Genomic DNA, 23,390 nt, shown 5'->3' on the forward strand with positions numbered 1-23,390 from the left:
TTAAGAACTATAGTTACTAGTTACTTTTCAAATTAAGATTTTACAAACAAAACAGTAGTACTGCTTACATATTAATACATCAATAATAATGATCCAAAAATATAACAGTATAACACTGACAGTAGCCACTCTGCATAATAAGTACTTTTACTTTTGATACTTTACATTTTGTGGCTGATACTTCTGTACTTTATGTGAATTTGTGAAACTCTTACAAGTTTTTTTTATCATTTTGACATACTTTCATGTCATGGCTATTCTGAAAATCATTCAGAATAGCTGTGTAACAGTAAGTTGGGCTTCCAGAAAAGTATCATACTTCTCCCAATAGATTATGTTCCCCCAAGGTTTTCAATATGATTAATCAATCTGAAACATCCTACTGTTGACATTTTTGGTTGTCTTTCTTTTATATATATATATATATATATATATATATATATATATATCCAGTTATGTGGACTACTACCTGATTGCTGAGTGCATAGAGCTCCATATGTATGATATAAATGGAAGTGAAACATTCAAAAATGAACTGAGGACATTTTTTTTCCAATTGTGTTTATTAAAATTAGGCTACTTTGAAATGTCATTTGACATCTCTTGATACACTTGACTTTAGATTGACACTGATCATAGATGCACTAAAGAGGAGACATAAAGTTCTACATTTTCTCTCATCAGCCATCATTTACAGAAAAATGCAATACTATCTTACGCTTTTTAAACAATCTTTATCAGAGATGACTTAAGGCATATTATTGATTGTTTTTTGTTTTTTAATCTCTGATTGACAAAACTTGTGCTGGCATTTCTGTGTGTGATGTGGTCCATGTGTATTGCTGCAAATCAGCTGCAATGACCTCAATAGCCACTAGATGTCCTCATAAGACCAAGTGCACTCAAGCATTTAGCACTTTGAGCAAGATATACCCCGTGTCTACAATATCATACATTTTCAGCCTTACACACTAATGTTTCATTACAGCCATTCACTTCACTTCCCAGTCATCTCAATATGCATACAATCACACAGATACAGAAGCTCTGCATCAAGAACAAGTCTCTACTCTGATGTCATCTTCTTTTTCTTCGGTCTGCCCCCATCTAAGTCCTCTTCCCAAACACCACATGGGGTCCCGTCCTGCTCCCCTGAGGTTCTGTAGAGATGATCCAGATAGCAGGGGCTTTCATGAAGTCCCTGTCGACCATCTTGTTCTCCTCGGCCCGGGCCAACGCCTCTAGTTCGGGGGAAGTTTCTGGGCACCAGTCTGCCATGAACTTATCCTTGGCCTCGCAATAGTTCACCACCACTTCCTCAGGCTGCTCCCCACACAGCAAGTCTGGAAAACAGAAAGATAGGGAAGAGGGAAAATGTGTATGGAGGAAAGACAGTACACCTTTAGTATCTTCTGGTTTAAGAAGAACCTATACAGTACAGTAACAAACCTGCAAAGTCATGGATGAGGTCTTTGATGAGGTGACCGATGATGGCATAAAGAACACCCAGCACGACAAAGATGGCTATGAGCAGATAGAGGGCATAGGTAGGCAGGTGGATAGCATCCCGAGAGGGGGGCACATAGTTCTCAAAGAACACGGTCCCATCTTCTTCCTTGTAACGAACGTTTAAGCTCTCCCCCGGTGCGTCCATTCCTGTCTGCGAGTCTTCAAAACTGCTGTCAGCCAGGGAATCCACTTAATACCTCAGTGTCATCGCTGTATCGAAAGAAGCCAGCACAAAGGATTCATCTGCATTCTTTAAAATCAAATATGTGTCTACAGTATTTCTACAGAAATAACCTCATTGCCTCACATAACGTAAGACAGTGAACATACATTATACTTTCAACAAAAGTTTAGCAGCCAGACCCTTCTACATACAGCAAGGAAGCAGGCAACAATCCTCCAATTCACTGGGTGTCTTCACACTCCTGGTTAAACACTACACTAAGCAAGTAAGACTTAAATCAAAGTACATCTATCTCGCACTCTGACGAGTTTTTCATTTTGTTTCCCTGCACAAACTCCCAATCTGTCTGCTTGTGGAGCTACGCCGATCGAAACTAGATTAGCTGCAGCGGCTTGAGGCACTCAAGGTCAGAGGAACAACACTGCAAGCACAGTCTCCTAATGAGGTAGATAGTATTAACCTAAAGCATATAGAAAAGCATGCAGATCTATGCATGTATGTATGTATGTATCTGTTCACCTATGTATCTGTCTATCTTAATATTCTTCTGCCTACATCCTTATCGAACAGTATTTAATATAGCTAATGTACAGTAATCCTTGGCCTTCATAAATAAGGTCATTGCCCCGGACACAACCAGGTATTAGAGGAAGGTAAGATGGATTAACGAACACAGACAAGACATAACAACACTCTTGTATTGTTCAGTTGTTTACTGGAGAGAAGCTTAGTCCAACACCAGAATAGGAAAACTGACGTGATCTTTTTCTTCAGCAATACATTACAACAACAAGTGTCACATAATGGGAAAATTATAGTATAGTTATAGTATGGTTACAGTATGACAGTTTGACTGGTCAGTGAGGAAAATGCACAGAAATGGCTATTTATATGCAATTTTACAAACTTTCTTGATATTTTCATGGAGGAATATGATATACAATTTTTAGATTTATATGTCAGTTATCAAAATAAAATGTATTTTTTACAGCCCACATCAACATCTTTGAAGTTTACATAATTCATATAATTCATAATTTACATTTTTTTAGCATGAGACATTGTTTGGGGAGCAAACAATAATATAGTGCAAATGTATTCTGAATGAGTGACAATATGGATCATGTTTACACACATTTTTAATAAGCAATCAAAGTAAGCATTTGTTTCTTAGCAAAATGAGTACAAACTAAAAGTGTGTTTAATATAAAACAAAAATACCTTAGCTTATGTATCACTACACTACAGCAAAGAGACAACACGGATCACTGCACTGAAATTACATATGTGACAAAAACTGATCTGAACTGCTGTGAAAAAAGTGATGTTGCAAAACTCAAAGGGAAGTAGCATAAGGGGTCATGGGGCAGGCGAAGGTCACACTATGAGTAGATGTTCTTTTTTCTCCAGGGTATGATGAAGTGATGGCGCTTCTCAGTGGAGATGGGGTGGATGGAAGGCGGCAGCCTCCGTTTTCCTGGTTGAAACCGGGCAGCAGCCCATCCTTTTCCTTCTCCATCTCCAGCCTGTCTTTCACCATCAGCTTACTGGAAATGCTCAGTCGCCGCTCTTCTTCTATTTCTCCTCTCCCTCCCTCTGAATCATCCTCCACTGGTTTGGGCCCAAAAATCCAGTCTGTGAGGAGAGAAGAAAAAAAACTCATGAGAATGAAATTAAATAAAACGTGTGTTTTAAAGGGGGTACCCCACCGATTTTACACATGAAGTTCAGTTTACTCGTCATAGGGAGGAGGAGTGAAAAAAGTTATATCATTTCCTCCAGCTCTGGAGGGAGCTCTCTAAAGTAAAAAAAAATAAATTACCCGGATGATGTCATCAGGATTATCTCAGTTTGGGTTTGGAGACTGCACAATTTGAACAGAGCCTGTGTTACAGGCATGGAGTTTGAAAGAAGTGGGCATTTACCATGCAGGGGAGGTCAAATTAAAGATGCTATTGAGTTGCATTATGTGAAATATAGAATCCAGTGAGTACCCCTTTAAAACATGACTTTAGCAGCAGTCATTCACTCAAATTTTAATCATCAGGCATTCACCTTAATGGTATAACAAGGAAACTGTTGGAAAGGTTGACCTCTGCACACAGGGTGAATGTGAAGAAGAATCATCAAGCAACATGGTCACCCAAAAGGAGAAAAAAGGGAAAGACAAAACACTGACGCAGCCTTGGCCCAAGAGCTCAGGGAGAAAAAAGGACTCAAAGACACGGCAAAGACAAGAGTGATAGGAAGGAGAGGACACCAGCCAGGGGTTACCTGCCAGGTCATGCATCAGATCTTTAATCAGATGTCCCACTATGGCGTAAGTGGCCACTATAACCAACACCACCCCGACTAGGACATAGACCACATTGCGCGGCAGAGTTATAGCATCTCTCGCCGGCGGTATGTAGTCCACAAAATAGGCCTCCTCCTCCTTTCTTCTGGACAACTGGAGGAGTTGTCGGTGCTCAAACACCAGCTGTGTGAGGTTCAAAAGCAGAGCTCCTCCTGAGGTGTTTAGGGACACAACTGGCTGTTGGTTCATGGTTTTGACAGATACTGTCTTTATAGGATAGTCTGTTCACAGAATGTGGTGAAGCTTCGGGGGCTGTTTCTTTGGGTGATCACAGATTTACTTGTCTTGTTGCAGATCCGAGCTCCGTCATGGCACTCTGAAAACTTGGAAAACGGGTGATATGGGTGCATCAGAGATGAGGAGGGAGAGCAACTGAGCATTAGAAGATTTTGAACATTTTCATGTTTTCTGAAGCTGGGAAGAATGGCAGGATTAATGACAGATGGAAATGTCACGATGGTTCAAAAATGAGAACGTGGTCTCTTATGAGTGACAGCTCTCTGTCACAAAGTAGTGCCTCAAAAATGTAGTTCACCAGACAAGAAAAATGTAATGCCATAAGTGTGCCAATTCTCCTAATCTTTTGTCTAGATTTTAATCCCAGCATTCCTCCTTTGAGTCTTTGGATCCGCGGTCAAATATCCAGGGGAGCGAGGAGTGTGAGACGGAGGAGAGGTGAATATAGGACAGACAGAGTTAATAGGATTGAGTCTGTCACAGAGCAATATCAGCTTTCCATCTGTAGGGATTAGAGATATGAGCGAGGTGAGGTGAATAGTAATATGCCAAAGAGGCTTATGGTCCTTCGTGACCACGTTGCATATATATATATGAGATACATATATTGCAGTAAACCCACTTTTACTTGGGTTTAACTGGCATCACTTTATGGATATCCCATGCTTCAAATCCATCTTAAGCACAGCAGGTCCACTTCTTATATACTATAAATGTCCTGTCACATAATTCACTGATATTTCAAAATGCAATCTGAGTTTTGTGACCAATAAATATTCCCACAGGTGGGAAACCTGTACATCATCAAATGTAACTTGTGAAAGACTCATGTGAAATTGATAAAGAACAACATGTCAACTCCCTTTATATTATAAATGATGACAAAATGTTAGAGATGAAAAGCAACAAATGTTGATGAAATGAGGAAGTTGTAAGATGTTACAGTGAAGTTTTAGGGTATAAAGAGGACTCCTTACCTTGTAATCAAGACTTGTAATGGCTCCTCCTTTGACTTGTGAACGAAAGACTTCGAAATTGGTGTATGTCATGCACAGACAACTCTGGAAATAACCACAAAAACATGGCAGAAAGTTAAGTTCATGCAAACAAAAGGCTTACCGTAGTGGCTGCTCTATCACAGCAAATCAAAACAAACCCACCATCAATGATTTTTCTCTACAAGTGGGCAGGTAAACAGTGATCCAAACAAAAAAAGTTTTTATCCTCCCAGATCTTCTCGGTGGAGCATCGTACATGTGGGTTGCTTCTCTAGGCATTAGTTTCATTTTCTTTTGGTGGCTTGTTAATTTTTAAAAACTGAGAAATGATAAATTGCCATTCTATGACAGTGATGGCAACATTCGCAAAGAGAATGAACCAAGAGACTGGGTGCAGGCCGTAGTAGAAGACGTGTGTCATGTTGTGACAGAAGAAGATGATAAACTTGAATGAAAATCAAGTCTTACGGTAAAGAAGTAAAAAAGAAAAAGAAAAAACAGAGCAAGTGATGTAATGAAAGCGCAGCGTGAGGTCTCAGAATGTGTCTCAGGATGCAGCTGTCGGGAGAGTAAGGCTGTCTGTGTCATTATCAAGGTGTTCTTTAGTAATCCTTGGATTTAGTCGCCACGTGTCACTGTCACCAGCAACATCTTTTGACTAAGTCAGCAGATAGCTAGTTCATTTAGCATCACCTGAAGCACCTGTTGACGCTGAAGTGTGGTGCAGTTTGAACAACTGATTCACACTGTAAGCCAAAAATACTACTAAGAGACAAATCACAGATAATAAAACGTGCAATTCAATGTATTTCTCTGTGCTAAAGTTTTAGATAACTCACACAAATCACATTACCTGTAAGAATGACTCCTTTCTCATTCACTTGCAGGATCAGTTCAGTAAAAAAATTTGAGTTAACAAAAGGGGTTTCCAAGTCTTCTCCAGGTAAAATAAAAAGCAGATCAAATACAAAAGCAGACTCCACAGAAAGCACTACAAGCTGAACTGCTCTTGCTGACTAGTTCTAAGCAAAAAAGACTAACACTCAGTCATTCAGTCAGTCCATATTGACTGTGACTCCCTCAGGCTGGGGTGACCACCTTCTGGGGTTTGTCTTCTGGCTCCACCAGCCACCTGAAGTAGGCATCACTCAGGATGAAGGTCCAAAAGACGATGGTTAGAGAGGTGTTTACGGTCACAATGCCGATGATTAAAGGGTGCAGCATGGTGGCACACTGGATGGACTCTTTTAGAAGTCACCTCAAAAGAACGCGTGTTTGCTGTGTGGGCGAAGGGTTGCCTGTACGTCTGATTGAATCGCCTCTCGGTCTGCTTCTGCTCTCTCCATGGACTCCCTACCCCTCTCTACTCTCTCTTTCTACTGGTCACTAAGTTTCTGTGGCAACAGCAGCATAATCCTCTTCAGCCGCTTTATTACAGAAGATAAAGTTGCATTAGATGTAGGCGTTACAAATATTGTTCGTCCATAAGATGTTGTTGCATAATGCACATTTATTTACAATATGCAGAAAAAAACAGTGAATATTTAGTAAAGAAACTGTTTAAGAAATCTAACAATGATGATTATTTTTAAACAACCTCCCTGTCTGAAAAAAACCCCATAATCTTTGTAGTGAACTTTATGTTCTCTCTCAGATATAATCCACAATCTAATCAAGACCGGAGACATCAGACGTAGGAGTTCTTAATCTTACACCAAACAGGACAGATGGCTCCTTAATTGAACCCTGGGGGCCACAGGAACCCAGACAGCACTTCAACATGTGCAGTATGACCGGGATTTTGTTCTTTGTGGGGGTTTTTTGTTTGTTTTTTTTGGGGTTTTTTTTACTTCTTACAGATTCATCTCGTGTACCTAAAATCCACAAACTGTATGAAATTACAAAACAAAAGCAGTGTCTTGAAAAAGGAAGGAAAGAAACATGAGAAAATTAACCCTAACTCTCCACCAGATGGCAGTCTGTACAAACACACACACACTGAATGGTGAATGACTATATTATTTAAATGGTTTCCTAGTGGCATATGGAATCGCATTGCAGAGTTCAATTTTACTCATTTGCTGCCAAATATACCAAATTGCTTGTTTTCACTCAGATAAATGCGTATTTTACGCATTACGCACGATCCAGCAGTCCATTATTTGGACTTTGCATCGCTCTCCCTTTAAATTTTCACTCATTAGACTCATGAGTTGAACTTTGAGACCTAACTTCACTAGATAGCAGACGTATTGGAGCATCAGCCTTCTTTTTTTATCACAGATCAAAAGGCAACGGGTGACACGGCTTTTAATGATCTCCTTCCCAGGTCACTGGCTTCTAACATGACTCGCTTCACAACCACGCGTGTTTAGCAGGGGATATTTCTATCCGGACGTTTCTTTTTAAAAGGAGGTCAAACAAGAAGTTTTCAACAATGAGGCCGCCGGTGGAAGTCTGCGTGTTTCTCCTTTCCCTCTTGGCTCCTGGAGTTTTATATACCATGAACAACATCCCTGCGCTTCAGGAGTAAGTGTGCATGTACTCTTTTGATAATTTAAGTCTCCTCTTGGCCCGCTGTATGGAGGCATCGCACAGTACAGCAGCTGATATTAATAGGCTTATGTAGTGGCCTACAGCCTGAAGGAAAAGGAAGTTTAGCGAGGGCGTGTCTATCCAGAGGTAACCACGTTTAAATCCTACACAGAAAACAACATTCGCTTAAGCCTTAAATATAAAATTAAGTGAATTTAAGGACGATGAAATAAACTCTTAAAAGTAAAATGTAGTAAATCAGTTCATTATACCTCGAGTGTAAAATAAAAAATTCCAAATTCAGTCAGTTCCTTGCTGCTCCCAAGATCAGTGCGATTGATCCAGAGCTGCACTTTGAAAAGTAATGATTTAACTATTTCTTTACTTCATTAGATCATGTGGCTTTGATGGTGTACAAACCTAACCAGCGTTAACTTACTCTTAAACAAAACTGAGATTTTGAACTACTCCAAAGAAAAAGTTTCAAAGTCAATGAAAAGTCTTTGAATTTGAAGTCTAAATGAGAGTGGGGAGACCTTGAAAGGGAGTAGATGAGTTTGGGCACTTTTGAGTCTAATGAAAAAGTATTGAGATCATTTTTCTAAAAACAAAATGGAGGAACTAACAGGTTATGGAGTTAAAGAAATGGTTTCTAGGGTTGCCTACAATCAAAAACCTTCAATTCTAACCTTTTTTTCATGAGAGTATGAATGTGAGGAAGATTGTAGATTAGGTCAAATTAGGGATGCAACTAATGATTATTGTCATTATTGATTAATCTGCTGATTTTATTTTCTCAATTGAGTAATCATTTGATTGATAAAATAGAGGAGATACATATCAATTTTCTAAAGCACAAGGTGATATCTTCAAATTGCTTGGTTTGTCTGACCAACAGTCCAGAATCCAAAGATACTCAGTTTATTATCACAAAAGACTCATAAAAGCAGCAAATTCTCACAATTGAGAGGCTGGAACCAATGAATGTTTAGCATCTTTGCTAGAAAAAAATCATTAAAACGATTCATCAATTATCAGAACAGTTGCTGATTCATTTTCTGTCAATTCATTAATTGAAGAATTGCTTCAGCTCTAGTTAAATACTTGAAGGGTTGTAGACTTGCACAGATAACCTGATGTATGAACTCTTGTTGTCACTCCTCAGACCTCTTGCTATCCTGGGAATGGGAATGGTCGTCCTGGGATTCGTTCTTCTCCTCCTCCTCCTCCTCACTGTGCGCAACAAGATGAAAGTGGACCCCCTATTCTATGGTACAACCAGACAAACACACACTTTCAACAATCTGTCGGCGAAATGAAGGTGGAGTGTTGTGTTTTTCATTGTGCCTCTTTGTGTCTGTCCAGTATTTGCAGAGTTTTCCTTCACCTGCATGGTGGGCCTGACTAATGCTTTAGAGCAGGATGGGTTCATCTCTGGCTTCATGGGCTTCTACCTAAAGATGGTAAGAGGTCCTAAAGACTATTACTAGTGATGGTTTGTATTTCAGAAGTTTATATGTCCAAAGTTTAAATTCATCATGCGATGCCGTCTCTTCAGGGTGAGCCTCATCTATGCACCGCCTATGCTGTGATGATGTCTTACTGGGAAGGCGTCATTCACTTGGTCCTCTTCCTCGCTATTATCCACTGCATGTTCAAGGGGTAAGCTGTGGCGTCACCATCGCAAACCAGTCCGCTATATGTTCAGTGAGTCCTCTAATGAAACCTGTTGATTTTCTGTCAACGCAGGAAGTCCTATCGTACCCTGGGGCTGCTGTGGGCCGGCTCCTCAATCGCCCATCAGATCGTTCTCATCCCGGGAGTGGTCATTGGTGAGAGCTGCCTACATGCTCTGATTCATCGCATCATCAGTGTTGTTTGTGGCTGTTTTCTATTGATGATCTTGTTTGTGCAGGTAAATATGGGTCTAACATTCGACCAGCCTTCTGGAGGAACATCCCCTTCTTTTTGGTGCCTTTCTGGGCAGCGTCCCTGCTCTTTAGCAGACCCAGAGAGATGCCAATCGTCACAGCAGACAAGGTCAGTTTCAGCAGTTAAGACATTTACAATATTCTGCCTATCTATAGAGTAGTGGCATCCAACCGTTTTTCCTTTTTTAGATACTATTGTCAGAGAACCAAAGAGGTGAAACTGTACAGTATTAATCTTTACAGTAAGAAACGAGCAAAGATAACAGAAAAGTAGGAAAAATAAACAGCATTTTGTGAAGCAGACATTTGTTTTGTTTTTTTTGTTTCCTCACTCTGGTAATAATCTTGCAACCTCTTAGACTCGTCTCGTGGATCCCAACCCCCAGATTGGGAACCTCTGCCATAGAGCATCAGCTATTTTGTGCTAATTCACCTGTATGATGATATCACAGCCTGACTGATGATGGATTTTTGAGGCGGATGCCAATATTAGCCTGTATTTGAGAATAATACAAATCCAATAGCCATTAGTTTTTGTACATAAACACATATGACACAGATCCCTAGACTCACACATATTTAACAATAGGCTTTATTTTGAAAGATGACAGTAACAGTAAATATAAGATAACATAATTAAACTTAAACAGACATTAAATTACCATAAATATTAACTAGAAATAAAATCACAAAACATTTTTAAAAAATGAATTAAGAGAAATGAAGGTCAAATATGCATAAAAAATGCAGCCTATTAAACAGTTATTGCTGCAGTTTTGCAAATCTGCCAACATATACACCGATACCAGGCTTAAATGAACATTTGAAGTAATTGAAGTGATTAAATGTACAGTACATTTACTGAGATCCGTTCCTGTGTTGGCTAGATTTCAGTGGAGCAGAAGAAAAGTCTGCTGTCTCGACCTGTTGACCTGCTTCTTTCACTTGTGTTACTCGGAGCAATGGCCTTCTCTGTTTTCAGAGGCTTTGTGAGTAAAAATATATGAACGCTTTTGTGTATCTGTCCAGCATTACTGCTTCTGAATGAACTCACTGAAACATGAGGTCACATGTGCAGCATGGATACTATAACACAGTCCTCCCGCTCTGATCCAGGTGGTGCTGGACTGTCCTCTAGATGCCTGTTTCACCTACATCTACCAGTACGAGCCCTACCTCAAAGACCCAGTTGGCTTTCCCAGGGTTATGGTCAGTCTGGAGAAACATACACCAACACACAGGATTAAACCAAATATACTGTATGCTCTTGTTCAAAATGATAGCTGATCTTTTTGTGCACCATTACTACAGATGCTGGTGTATTTGTTCTATGCTCTGCCCCTGCTGACTGTCTTCATCTATGGTCTGAAAACACCTGGATGCGGCTGGATGTTGGACTGGACCATCTTCTTTGCTGGGGCCATGGCTCAGGTAACTATGGTTATTATGTCTTTGCTGTTATAATTATTATGTGAAAAAGCCAAATACAGCATTAAAGTTGACTTCCTGCTGCTGTTCTCTCAGACCCAGTGGTGCCATATCGGAGCATCTCTGCACTCCCGCACTCCCTTCACGTACCGAGTTCCAGCAGACAAGTGGTGGCCTGTTATCATCCTCAATGTGCTGCTTGCTGCTGCGCCGGCTCTGCTGGCCCTGCGCTGCCATACCAACCCCGCTTATTTTCTGAAACCTGTTCCCAAGGGACAGACCAACAGCGAGAAGAAGAAAAACTAGACCACACACCAGCCATGGACTGACAAGGAATACTTCACGCTGTGACAAGGCTAATGTTTTCTGGGGACTCTAGTTGGCGCACAAACTGCATTAAGCACACAATTTTTCAACCTAAAACCCAGAGGAAATATAAGAACGTTGCTCTCTGAGTCAACTGTTCAAAATCAGTCACCTCACGCAGCAGCAGCACTCCCTGCATGAACTATTGGACCCTGATAAGAAGGCTGTTGATCCAGGTGAGGACTGTGATCAGCTTGCACAGTTTTCAGGTGACTCATGCAGATACCCAGTTGGTATCTTCTCAAACTAAGACTATTAACCTGGATCATACAGGTTGGCAACACACTACTGGAGAGTGACAGTCATCATCCTTTCTATGCAGAAATCCACACAACTACTCAACAGCTTGAAGTTAATTTTTACTACTGCTATCTAAAATTGAGTCAGTGAAAACAATCACAGCTTTCATTGATTTAAAAAAAAAAAAACTGAATAAAAGAAGTGTTGATAGGATTCACTGAATGCTTGAAAGCCTGAATAACTGAGTTGCTGATAAGGGAGATAATAGCAAATGTTACTCAAGCAGAGAATTTGATGAAGAAAAAGTCCACCTGGTGCCTTACATTGTGCAACCTATTTGGTGAGCCTACATGTTGTCACTGGGGCCCCAACCAATGATTATTTTCTGATTAACCGATTTAATCATTTGGTCTCTAAAATATCAGAAATTATGAAAAATGTCCATCACAATTTCCTAAAGCCCAAGGTGACATCTTCACATAGTTTGTTTTGTCCGACCAACTGTTCAAACCCCAAATATTTAATTTGCAAAGATATATAAAACAGAGAAAAGTGTCAAATCCTCACACTGGAGAAGCTGAAACCATAGATTATTTGGTGTTTTTGCTTGATAAATGACTTAAAAATAGTTGTTACTGAATCTCAGTGTGGTTTTAGATGTTTCATGTTCAACTTTATATTGTACAATTAAAAATGAATGGAGCACTGATTTGGGATTTGTTTTTATATATAAAAAAAATGGGATACAGATTATTTGAGCTGACCAGGTGTAACAGTGTTTGAATAAATTACATTTGCATTAACAATTTCTTCCTTTTAGTTATTTTCAAGTATTTGCATTATTTGTGAGTGACTTAGCTGATGTTAGATTCTGCATTTATTCACAAATGGAGCAGTTTCCTGTTAAAAAAGGACTATGTCTTCAGATGTCAATATTGTCTCCAGTTGGTGATGTCATTGTGCCCTGTGTGTGTGGTGAACCGCTGACCCAGTTAACTCTGCTGTCAAACTGATAAGAGCTGAGCCCTGGATTTAGGTGAGCTAAGTCAGTTCAATCAGCTTTTAGACTATCACGTATTATAAAAAAATTGGCAAAAATGTATAATAGACCAGTTGAATGGACATTCAAATATCCAGATTAACAGAACATTTTACAGACTTTGTGCATCTCTTGAAAATTATCTGGGGTTAGAGGGGCTGCTTGGATTTATGTCCTTAGTGTTTCTAAAATCATGGCAAAAAATACCCTTAATTACTTAAGTTTAGCTAAAAAATACACAACCAAAGTAAACTGTCAAAGATTTATGTTCATTTTTATGATCAAACTTTGGTACCAAACTGTAATTCATCTCAAGACAATTGAATTCATTGTTGTTGGGTTTTTATTTTATTTTTTTTTTACAATTTTCTGGCAAACACAATCTTTTATGTCCCACTCACCTGGTGGGTCATCCTTCTCTTAGTTAAAATATTCTGCTCACAGACACAACAGAGAAGAGAAAATTGCTTTGTGAACCAAACAGGATAAAACTATTGCTCGCTGTGTAGAGTGCAAAATCAAGTGAGTGGCAAAGCTCAGAAAGGTAAAGCCAAAAACAAAGGGGTTTGATTGACTTTCATCTGCTGGGGTTCCAAGGTGACAAGATAGAAACAATCTCTGAGCACAACAGCACTTTCCTGTCAAAAAGTAATGGATTATAGGATCTGTGCACTAGTAAAACAAAACTCGAGTCTACAGCCATGCTAGTGGCTCTATGTGAGGCTATACAGTGGTGCTTTGAGCTAAATGCTAACTTCAGCATGCTAACATGCTCACAATGACAATGCTATCATGCTGATGTTTAGCAGGTATAATGTTTACCATGTTCACCATATTAGTTTAGCATGTTGTGCTAACATTTGCTAATTTCATAATCCGTTCAATAGTTGTCCAGACATTTCAGTCAAAGCCACAAATGTCAACCTCATGGTGGCAATAGACTAAAATAAAAGTCAGGGGATCATCAAGGTCAGTAGGCTTCATGCTGTGGACACCATCATGTATCTTTAGTTGTTGAGATATTTCAGTCTGGGCCAAAGTGGTGGACCGACTGACAGGCCAACAGACATTGCTATTCTTAGAGCCACACCGCTAACGTGGCTAATAAAAGTACATGGAAGAAGCTGGAAACCAGTTCATGGTTTGTTGGCTTGGATTTTAAAAAAAAACAACAATAAGAAATGTTGTTGTTCCTTTTTTTTTTTTACTTTAATAAGAATGAAATACAACAGCAGGACAAAAAGTCATAAGAACACCAAAAAAAGTGGATGACCGATCAAATATCAAAGGGACCAAAGGACAAAAAATAGTGACATTCTACCCATCATGTAAATGTAAATATAATCGTGCAAAGATTAAAAGTATTTAGCAATTCAGATACAATCAAGTGGTTATCTTGAGAAAGTATTGTATAATCCCATCCTCACTATTTATGTCAATGGGACATATTCATTAGCTGAGAGTGGTTATGGGGGCATCTATTTCATTGGACAAGGTCCAGCTATTGATCAAGGATCAGCCAATAACAAACACCACAATATTTACAATACATAGATTAGAGGCAATCAAATGATTAATTTTGTTTATTGTTGAGTGTTGGACTTATATATTGGTATAGAAAAATTATGTTACATCAGCTCTCTGAAGTATAACTAAAAAAAGAAAGCATATTCACTAGCAAATGATTCATAATAAATAGTGACATAACACCAAAACATGGCAAATATTAGAAAAAAGCATGTCAGTAGAATAAAATGAAAAAAGCTATTCAGGTGCTCTATGGAACAAGTAACAGCTACAGTATACATACAAAAAGGTGAGGGTTACCAGGGACTGAATGCTATCTTGTATCAGTTACATCTGTGCTTTGGAAACAGAATACTAGGATGAGTCATTTATCATGTAGAACAAGCAAACTTTTACCTAAAAAAGTGACTCAGCACTTTTCTAAGTTTCTCTCTTACATGCACACGCTCACACATGCTCGCACACTGCTGTCAGTCTGACAGACTGAGAGAGGGTTTTAGTTCATAGACAGGAGGATTTACTGTACTGAGATGTTAGGGAGGGAGTTAGTGTAATAACAGTTAGTGTTATAGTTAGTGTTCGCATGGACCTCGGTTAAAGGAAGCAGGGTGAAAACAAAAAGAAGCATCTAAACACCCAAACTCAGGGACTGGGGTTTATGGAGATAAACCGTAAGAAAACCTTATTCATCAGGAGGAATAAAGCTAAACAGAGCATGGTTAGAAGCAGGGAAAGGAAATGGGAGTGATGTGAACTACTGTCTGTCTTTATGAGCCATGGTTAGCACCTAGGCATTGCAGATGTTGTATTATTTGGTTCAGTAGTAGCTGTGTGCGTCCTCTCTGGCCTTGTGTCCCTCTCCTCCACGTCTCCTGTGGCTGCGGCGCTCGTGGTGCTGATTGTGGTGGTGGCGTCGGTACCGGTGTGATCGCCGGGCTAAAAATGGAGGGAAACAAATGGGGTTTATGTTGTACTTTGATACACATCCCAAGTGTCATCTGGTTCTTTGTTTGCACTTCTCTTTAACATATTTATTCTTTTAACTTTAAAATATTTTAAGGGACCATAAGTTTGTATTATAGCTTGATTGATACTGGGTTTTTGAGGCTGATGTTGATATGAATAACAGAGTTTTAAAATCCAATAACAATAAATACTCATTTTTTTAACATAAACACATAACTAAAAAGACGTTTGATAAGAATCCATTAAATTTGTTTTTCAAAGAATTGTGACCAATATATGTGGTGACAAACTATGTAATGGTGACAGTGTTTTCTAAATTACCTCAAACATATATTTTTATTTCTGTACAGCAATTTCTTGTTGCCAATCAGCCGACACATACACCAGCATATCTACAATATCATAATGTGAGCCAATATATTGGCGTGGAGGATTTATCTGCAGACTCTACTCAATAGAAAGATGACGCTTCAACCAGTGACGCCGCAGTACATAGTTGGTGCCCTAACCCCTAGGCCACCGGGGCGCCGCTAGTTTGCACTCCTTACTTTGAGTTGATTGTAATTTCAGTGATTAAAAGAAATGAATCCTATTTCACTGCTTCACTCTGGATATGAGCATCAAGAGACCCAAATACCAGAAATTAGGCTATTAGGTTATATGTAACCAATAATAAATTCTTATTTGCAATGACAATATGGCAGAGGCAGGAAAAAACATAGATAAAAATACAAAGATAAAAAGACAATGATAAACACAAGACATAATTATGGAGCCCCTAAATCGACACAAGGCAGTAAAAAGTTATCAGATGAGTCTGAAATTGATTGCAATTGATTTAAAAACTGATTACATCACTAAATAATACTGTTAGTTAAATAATTAAAATAGATTGTAAAATATTTATGAGTTTCCTTTAACCTCCAGTCAGTTGGTAAAAAGAGAGAAAATATATATTTTTTTAAATACCTTTATATACATGACACAGGTATAAAAATAGACATTAAACACTCACACTTTGTGCAGATGATCCTGGGTCTCTCCCAGCTGCCGTCGGCCCGGCAGCGAGCGGTGGGGATGTGACGCTGGAAGAAGCCTTCAGAGCACTGGTAGCGTACCACTGCGTGGATGTCATAGTGTGACCTTCGTCGACCTATCAAATGGGCGTCTTCCACTGCAGGCGGGGTCCCGCACAACACTGCCAGAAATAATTAAATTAAACCACATAAATCATACAGATAAAGGTTGGTATATATCCAGCATCTAAAATCACATCAATCCAGAGTCGTATATGGTGCCAAAGTCCAAATTCTACCAACATTACTTCATGTATGACCTCCTATGATAAAACACCTAGTAAAATAGTCTCAACTTCCACTTATTATGCATCTGTTAAGTACAAATACTAATACAGCAAACGAGACACATATTAGTGCACTGTCCTTACTGTTAGGTTTTCACCAAATTCAATTTTCATGGCACAATATTGCAGGTGTGTTTGGCCTCTAGATGGCAGCCTTGTTGCTGTATCTGAGTGTTGAGCAGAGCTGTGGCAGGCCAGAAGGAGGTAATGGGTCTCTGCAGCAGACAGGGAGTACAGCCAAACCAGAGAGCCACGAGACCACAGCCAGACAAACAAACACTCTGAAACTACTTAATCCCTTTTCTCCCTGTCCTCTTCCATCTTTCTACTTCCTTTTCTAACTCCTCCTGAACATCCTCCACTTCTTCAGCGGCGGGTCACAGAGGGAAGGTGTGGGTGAGTGTTAGGAAAACCGGACAAAGTGGCTCAGAGGAATTTCAGATCATATTTCTGAACAAGGCAGTAATTGGCAATAACTGCAACTACAGTTCTGCTGTCTGGACAAATGTAAGTGACCCCAGAGGAGAGAGAGATGGCAATAAGAGGAAGATTGAGATTGATATTGTTCTCAAAAATCAATACAGGTTTAAGACTGAATCACAATCTTCACTTAAGTTAGTGTTTGTCGTCAATTTTTGGAGCATCTGCTGCAGCTGTGACCCTTAATGGAGAGAATGAATGATGAGAATGATGAGCAATGATGACTAACAGGTGGCCAGCGATAACACACAAGCAACCAAATTGTATGTAGACAGCAAAAATATCTCCTCATGAATTAAGCTTTGATTTGCTGAGAAAGTCATAATGGACCTGAATGTGTCAAACAGGGAGGGACAGAAAGTCATTGTTTGTTTGCACTTTTTTTGTGTGCTATGAGGTTACATTCAGTCCAGCAGTATTACAGTACCTGTGCCTTTCTTGCAGATGTAGGGCAGGTTGTAGTTGCAGGGCACGTCGTTCCACTTGCCATCCTCATGGGCAATGGTCACCACGCAGTCCTCCCCACCTGCAAAGAAGTTATCTGGCTGGCTCTCCCTCCAGTTCTCATATACCTGCACAACAGCAAACAACAGAGCTGCATTTGCTTTCATTTGTCAGTGCCGTCAGACTGGGAATCTCCAATCTTCTCCCCAATGAACACTGTTACTTTCAGATGAATGCCATTTGTAAGATTACACATGAGACTTTGCACACACACATGGGGGGACACAGTTTTAATTAAAATGATTAAAAAAAGAACAACTTTAAAGGTCCTGAAAACACATTACTGTGAGCCATATAGGGTCCTTTATGAATACAAACATTTTCTGCCAAAGTTAGAACAGTTTTGGGATTTCTTTATTTGTGTTTTTCTCTGTGATGTTCTCACTGGTTTGAAGTCAGCTCAGCTGGAAAAAGGTGATGTCACGTACTTCTGCCCACCAATCAGGATTTAGCAGCATTTGATTCAAAATCTGATGCCAGTTGTGAGGTTGTCTGCTGATGCTGGAAGGCTGCTGTCTATCAAATCTGATCAAACCAGACCCACACAGTCCTGATGAAGCAGATTATCTGAGTTTTTGAGTGTTAAATGTTTAATCAATAGCTGAGGATGTTTTTTCAAAACTTTAGTTTGAATCTTTAGCATTGTTGCTAATTTAGTCATGAATGTTATCAACAAACACTTGAGATTTGAAGGTTTTTGGGGGCTTTAATACTGGAGTTGGCAGCACAATTCCTCACTGATCACTGACCAGATCGTTGCCGTCAGTCCACTGAAAGTCCTCCTCCACTGTGCGGTCATTCAGTCCGATCCAGGCGTTGTCATGACCCAGACCTGTAAAGAACAACAGTACATGTTCCTTTGACTTCATTACTTAATTACTTTTGTAAAAACTCTGATATCCACACAGACTTAAACACTCACTGATACATATATCAAATCTGTTTTAAACTGTTTTACATCAGTCTATCTGTTCTTTTCCCTCTTGTTAATTCCACCATCTTTTACTGTATCAGTTCATTTTTGCATAATTTTATTTGTGACTTCCTTCCTCGCCTTGCTTTGTCTTCAGTAAGTTAACAAATCAGGAAGACTATAGAAATAAGTTATATTAACTTTTAGTGTTTTTTATCCTGTCTCCTGCTTCAATTTAAACACTTTGCTATATGATATTTATACTTTGTTTTTATTTAATATTTTTTGTTTGTCTGTATGTCAGGGTCTTCCATTAGATTGAATTTGTGTCTTTCGTTTTGGTTTTCTTCTTTTTTTCTGTTTTGTGAATATTTGTACAATTGTGTTACATGTAGGTTATGACAAAATAAAACCAAACCAAACCAACAGAAATACACACGTACCATTGATAAACTCCTGCTCAGTAGCAGAGATGATGCTACTGAGGTGGGCACTGTGCTCTCTGCAGTCTTTCTCTGCATCCTCCCAGGTGTGTCTGTGGGTGAAGTACCTGTGGGACAATGCAGTAAAAGTGGATATGAAAAGACATATTTCATATATTATGCAGCCAGACAAGTTTAAATGTTACAGAGTGCTGCAGAAAGTAACTCCAGGATATAAAAAAGTAATGCAGATAGATGAGGCACCTTTGGTTGCAGGTAAATACATTGTGACTCCATTTATTTTAACAGCACTGCCAGTTTTCATCATTCCTACCTGTAACAGTGGCCATGGAACTTCCTCCAACCGTGCTCGCAACCTTCTATATCTGTAAAGATGAAGAGAAAGGAGGAGGGGAAATGAGAGAAGCTAAAATAATTTCTTTAGGGGCATGTAAAAGCGTAGTTAAGTTCAGGAACACGAAGTAAGATAAAATTGTCTGTATACAAGATGGGAGGAAGGAGGAAGCTTTTTTTTTACAGAGAGTTCTATCTTATTTGGCGAATAAAGACTCAAATATATGACTTTGGCATCTTAAGAGGCTAAATACATTAACTGTAACTATACAGGCTCGTTTTCAATTCACAGCACATATGGCCCACTCTCTGCACTATTAGTATTCATTAATAACACCAAGGCCTGTGAATTCATTTATAACTGCAAAGGTTAGATATTCATTAATTCTCATTACTACTAGTGCACGGCACGGCACACACACACACACACACACACACACACACACACACACACACAAGGAGGACAGATTTGGAGCTGGAGGTGGCAGAAGGCAGTGAGGTGATGAATCAGCGCGTGTGCGTGTGCACATGGGTTTGAGTGTGTGGTATGGGGGATGATTAGTGCCACCTACCACACAGACACACATGTGAATCTTGCCCACCTCGCCCTGCCTTTGAGTTGGAGTCTGCGAAACTGCGCTCATTTTCAAATATATGCAGTTTATGCTAGTTTTTGCTAACCCTTTACTTATCCATTTTAAAATATTCAAAAAATCTACCTTTAGTATTTTTAAAGGGAGGAAATCCATTCACACGTTTATTTGACCTTAAGAATACCTCAAGGAACAGTGAATGTCAGCATAACTTTTGTTTGTTTACAAGAAAACTCTCACTTTAAACTGCATACAGTACATAATACAGTTACAGCAATAATCTCTGACCACAAAAACTGTACTACTAACTCACCAAACGCATTACAGCTGTGTTTTTGATTCATGTCAACTACTGCACAGACATATGGAAATGTGTGCATGTTGGTAGGATGCTGACTGAAAACTGTGCAAATACTATCTGATCCTTGGAAAACAGTGTGTATATTGTGCCTGCAGGAGTTTCAGTCAGTATCTGTCACCCTGCAGCCCTGTGACACACACAGATACACTGTCTGATAGCTGCAGAGAGATGTGGCTTTGTGAAATTGTGTCATGACATGTAGCTGTAACAGATGCTGCACTGATCAGGATTATTTCCACCAGCACAGTTTGCAACAGAATTTTTACTGCAAGTATCAGATGACTGTGAATCTTAACAAGTTCACCACTGTGGTTGCACACAACAATGTGCTGAATTTGTTGGTCCAATAACATTTCATATCAAAGAAGGCATGATAATTCCCCTCACATAGCTTGGAGTAATCTGTTCTTCATCCATTTGTATGTGTGTCTCACTCTCACCTTTCTCACACGTGTCTCCTCCGTAGCTGGGCAGGCAAAGGCAGAGGAATGAATCAATCTTGTCGATGCAAGTGCCTCCATTTTCACATGGCTCGGACTGGCAGTCATCAACGTCTGTGAGAAAAAAGAAAAAGACAGCAAGGACAGACGGGTTGCAGATCTCATTAGAGTTCAAATTCAAAGGATGTATTCTGCTTGAAGAGATGTTGTTCATAAAGAAAGAAATACTGTCTGGGTGTTTGTTGCTATTCAATCACTGACACTGAAGATGAGCTGGTCAGCTGGTTTATACAGTGAAATGCGTCCATGTTGGTGAGTACAGTATCATAATTCAGGGTGTGAGGAGAACAAAGATAGTCTAATCCCCTTTACATTCCTTATTTGTCCTCATTCTCTCACAGAGGAAGACACTCTAAAAGTGTTATTACATCCTTTTTTATGCATTTACAGAGCTTAAGGTTGACTTGATGTACGTCTAATCCCTTTTGTCTTTTGTCCATTGTCTCCATTTGCAAAAGACTGCATGAGGGAGAAATAACAAGCTGCACATTGCAGTGCTTTTCCTTTAAAGCAGTGAAAGTATAGACATAAATGTGGTGGACTAGTCAGCAGAGAGGCTGAACCTGACCAGAGGATCTGGGTTCAAGCCCCCATTTTGGCAGCTATCCACCCTGCTGAAGAGGCCTTAAGCAACAACAGATACCCTACAAGCTCCAGGGCAGCTGTGCTACTGTGCTCTCTGACCTCTCTGTGGAAAAAAAAACAAGCAAGCAAAAGGAACATTTCTCTACGGGTATTACGTTATCATTGTAAATGGAGGACATGTAATCCTCTTTCACCACTGTGAGGTTTTTCGGACTCAGAATAACAGATATACCCCAGGACTGCAGAAATCTATTAAAACTAACACGAGAGTGCAAAAAGAAAGCTACTTATAAGTTCAAACTTACCTCAAAGTATTTCTTTAGATCTTAACGGTTACTTAGTTCCAAGCAAAAAGCTCAACACTGAAAAAGGTCAGTGGTTGTGAAGAGCTAAATGTGTCAGGCAGATCAAACTAGAAACCGTTGTCACTAGACACACTGAAGGTTGGTTGCAATAGCAAGGATTCATTTTCAGTCTGGACTAAACTGTGGTTTATCAGTAAAGTATGTTGCAGGGTACAAGTGTGAGACTTTTTTAAAAATCCAATTTTCTCAGCTTTAAGTTTAGTTTTTTGCCGTAGCTTCAAAATGTTTCAGGTTTGATCCAACTTTAATTTGACAGCAGAGGATGTTTATCTGTTCATTAAAAATGGCAGCTCTTTAAAGATGATGAATGAATGAAGGGAAATCAGGCTGTTTTTTTGAGGACAGATATAGGAACTGAAACCAGAGATTTATGCTAATGTGTTTTCTCCTATGATTTCTTACTTTTCCAACAGGCTTGAAGATGTGATCAATCAAACAATATTGTTTGCAAGATCAAATAGCAATTTGAGAGCATATGTAGCCTGAGGGTTTTTCAAATGTCACTTTTCTTATTGAAGAAATAACCTTTGACAGCTTTGGTCATTGGTTTAAATCACTTAAAGCCACTATGTGTAGCATTTGGAGATGTCTTACTTTTTTAGTATTAAGAATGACACTGTGGCACAAAACACAATTAAGGATTCAGTTTATTTTTAAATTACTAAACTATGGTGAAATCGTACACAAACTCTTAGTTAATTTAAACATAATTATACCAAACTCAGATTGTCATTTATGAGAGATTAAAATTAAACTGTGTGGGTGTAACACAGCCTAGTGCTTTGATTCAAATTGAGAGATAATCTCCAAGTGTTTTGGCATGAGAAAATCCATCATAAATCCCATGTTAGTGTGTTCAACCAAAAATTGCAGAGGCTGGATTTACTGCAAAGTAATGGAGACGTTTTTTACATTTATTTATTTTAATAACACTGAAGAAAATGGCTCCTCCGGGAACATGTAGTTCCTCAGGCCTCAGACTCTTCATGGTTAAATGGTTTGAATAATACAGAAACTTAACATATGATTTTTCTTTTTTAAATGCCATATAAATATGAAATGCCCCCAAGCTAAATATGACTGGCGTGACCTTGAATGACCTCTAGATGTGCTAGTTCCTAGTTAAACACACACCACCAACTTCCTTTCCCCATTAAAATCAGCCCAGCTCTTTGTTGTTCAGTATAAAAAGTCTGATCCCCTCGTCCCTCATCCATTATGCAGAGGGGAAGCTGTTCCTCAGAGAGATAATACTGCAAATTCTGCAAATCTATAACAAAGCCTTCCAGCATACCCACACATCAGCTGCTGGCTGTCAGTTTCATTGTCTGTCTGTCCACCCGTCCGTCTTTCTGTGACACTGAACAGACAAAACTTGGCACTGAGTAAGTATTAAGGTGTTCACACCCCAAATGAAACTGTGAATACAGATATGTTACTGTGTGTGGTTCATTTGTTGATAAAGTGATCACTTCCTTGAGGAATGGCAGCCTAATGAGCTGAGTATATGTTATGGAACAAATTAGGACCCTTAAGGCTTAAAGATTTATACTTGCATGTCAAAGTGTCACAGTACCTCTGTGCAGGTGTCTGCTTCGGGACGTAAAGGGAAAATGTCACTGTATTAGGGGCAC

The 23,390-nt window shown here is 39.3% G+C and overlaps 3 protein-coding genes across 5 annotated transcripts in view; 1 reads left to right on the top strand and 2 right to left on the bottom strand.

Moving 5' to 3' along the window:
* Positions 1 to 550: 550 nt before the first annotated feature.
* Positions 551 to 2,165, bottom strand: LOC122886668. Of its 3 annotated transcripts, none has more exons than XM_044219144.1 (3): positions 1,885 to 2,165; positions 1,450 to 1,719; positions 551 to 1,343 (listed from the first exon to the last, which is right to left on the bottom strand). In XM_044219144.1, the coding sequence occupies exons 2-3, from the start codon at positions 1,652 to 1,654 to the stop codon at positions 1,108 to 1,110; spliced, it is 441 nt and encodes a 146-aa protein (XP_044075079.1). In that variant the 5' UTR covers positions 1,655 to 1,719; positions 1,885 to 2,165; the 3' UTR covers positions 551 to 1,107. The 3 variants fall into 3 exon arrangements, with proteins under 3 accessions (XP_044075079.1, XP_044075082.1, XP_044075080.1); XM_044219147.1 differs by having other exon boundaries at positions 1,873 to 2,165; XM_044219145.1 differs by having other exon boundaries at positions 1,840 to 2,165.
* Positions 2,166 to 7,356: 5,191 nt separating this feature from the next.
* Positions 7,357 to 12,590, top strand: tm6sf2a (transmembrane 6 superfamily member 2a). The gene is made up of 10 exons (XM_044218969.1): positions 7,357 to 7,813; positions 8,985 to 9,091; positions 9,185 to 9,282; positions 9,378 to 9,481; positions 9,569 to 9,651; positions 9,735 to 9,859; positions 10,638 to 10,739; positions 10,867 to 10,959; positions 11,062 to 11,181; positions 11,275 to 12,590. The coding sequence occupies exons 1-10, from the start codon at positions 7,722 to 7,724 to the stop codon at positions 11,482 to 11,484; spliced, it is 1,134 nt and encodes a 377-aa protein (XP_044074904.1). The 5' UTR covers positions 7,357 to 7,721; the 3' UTR covers positions 11,485 to 12,590.
* A 1,415-nt stretch (positions 12,591 to 14,005) lies between these two features.
* LOC122886590 (neurocan core protein-like) overlaps positions 14,006 to 23,390 on the bottom strand; it is a 41,622-nt gene continuing 32,237 nt past the window's right edge. The window contains exons 14-20 of the mRNA XM_044218968.1: positions 20,747 to 20,860; positions 19,333 to 19,384; positions 19,020 to 19,126; positions 18,413 to 18,495; positions 17,587 to 17,731; positions 16,332 to 16,514; positions 14,006 to 15,286 (exon numbers count right to left, since the gene is read on the bottom strand). Coding sequence (XP_044074903.1) covers positions 15,168 to 15,286; positions 16,332 to 16,514; positions 17,587 to 17,731; positions 18,413 to 18,495; positions 19,020 to 19,126; positions 19,333 to 19,384; positions 20,747 to 20,860 — 803 coding nt within the window. The 3' untranslated portion in view covers positions 14,006 to 15,167. The remainder of the gene's footprint in view (positions 15,287 to 16,331; positions 16,515 to 17,586; positions 17,732 to 18,412; positions 18,496 to 19,019; positions 19,127 to 19,332; positions 19,385 to 20,746; positions 20,861 to 23,390) is intronic.

Source organism: Siniperca chuatsi, linkage group LG13 (genome assembly GCF_020085105.1).
Source record: "Siniperca chuatsi isolate FFG_IHB_CAS linkage group LG13, ASM2008510v1, whole genome shotgun sequence".
Lineage (NCBI taxonomy): Eukaryota > Metazoa > Chordata > Actinopteri > Centrarchiformes > Sinipercidae > Siniperca > Siniperca chuatsi.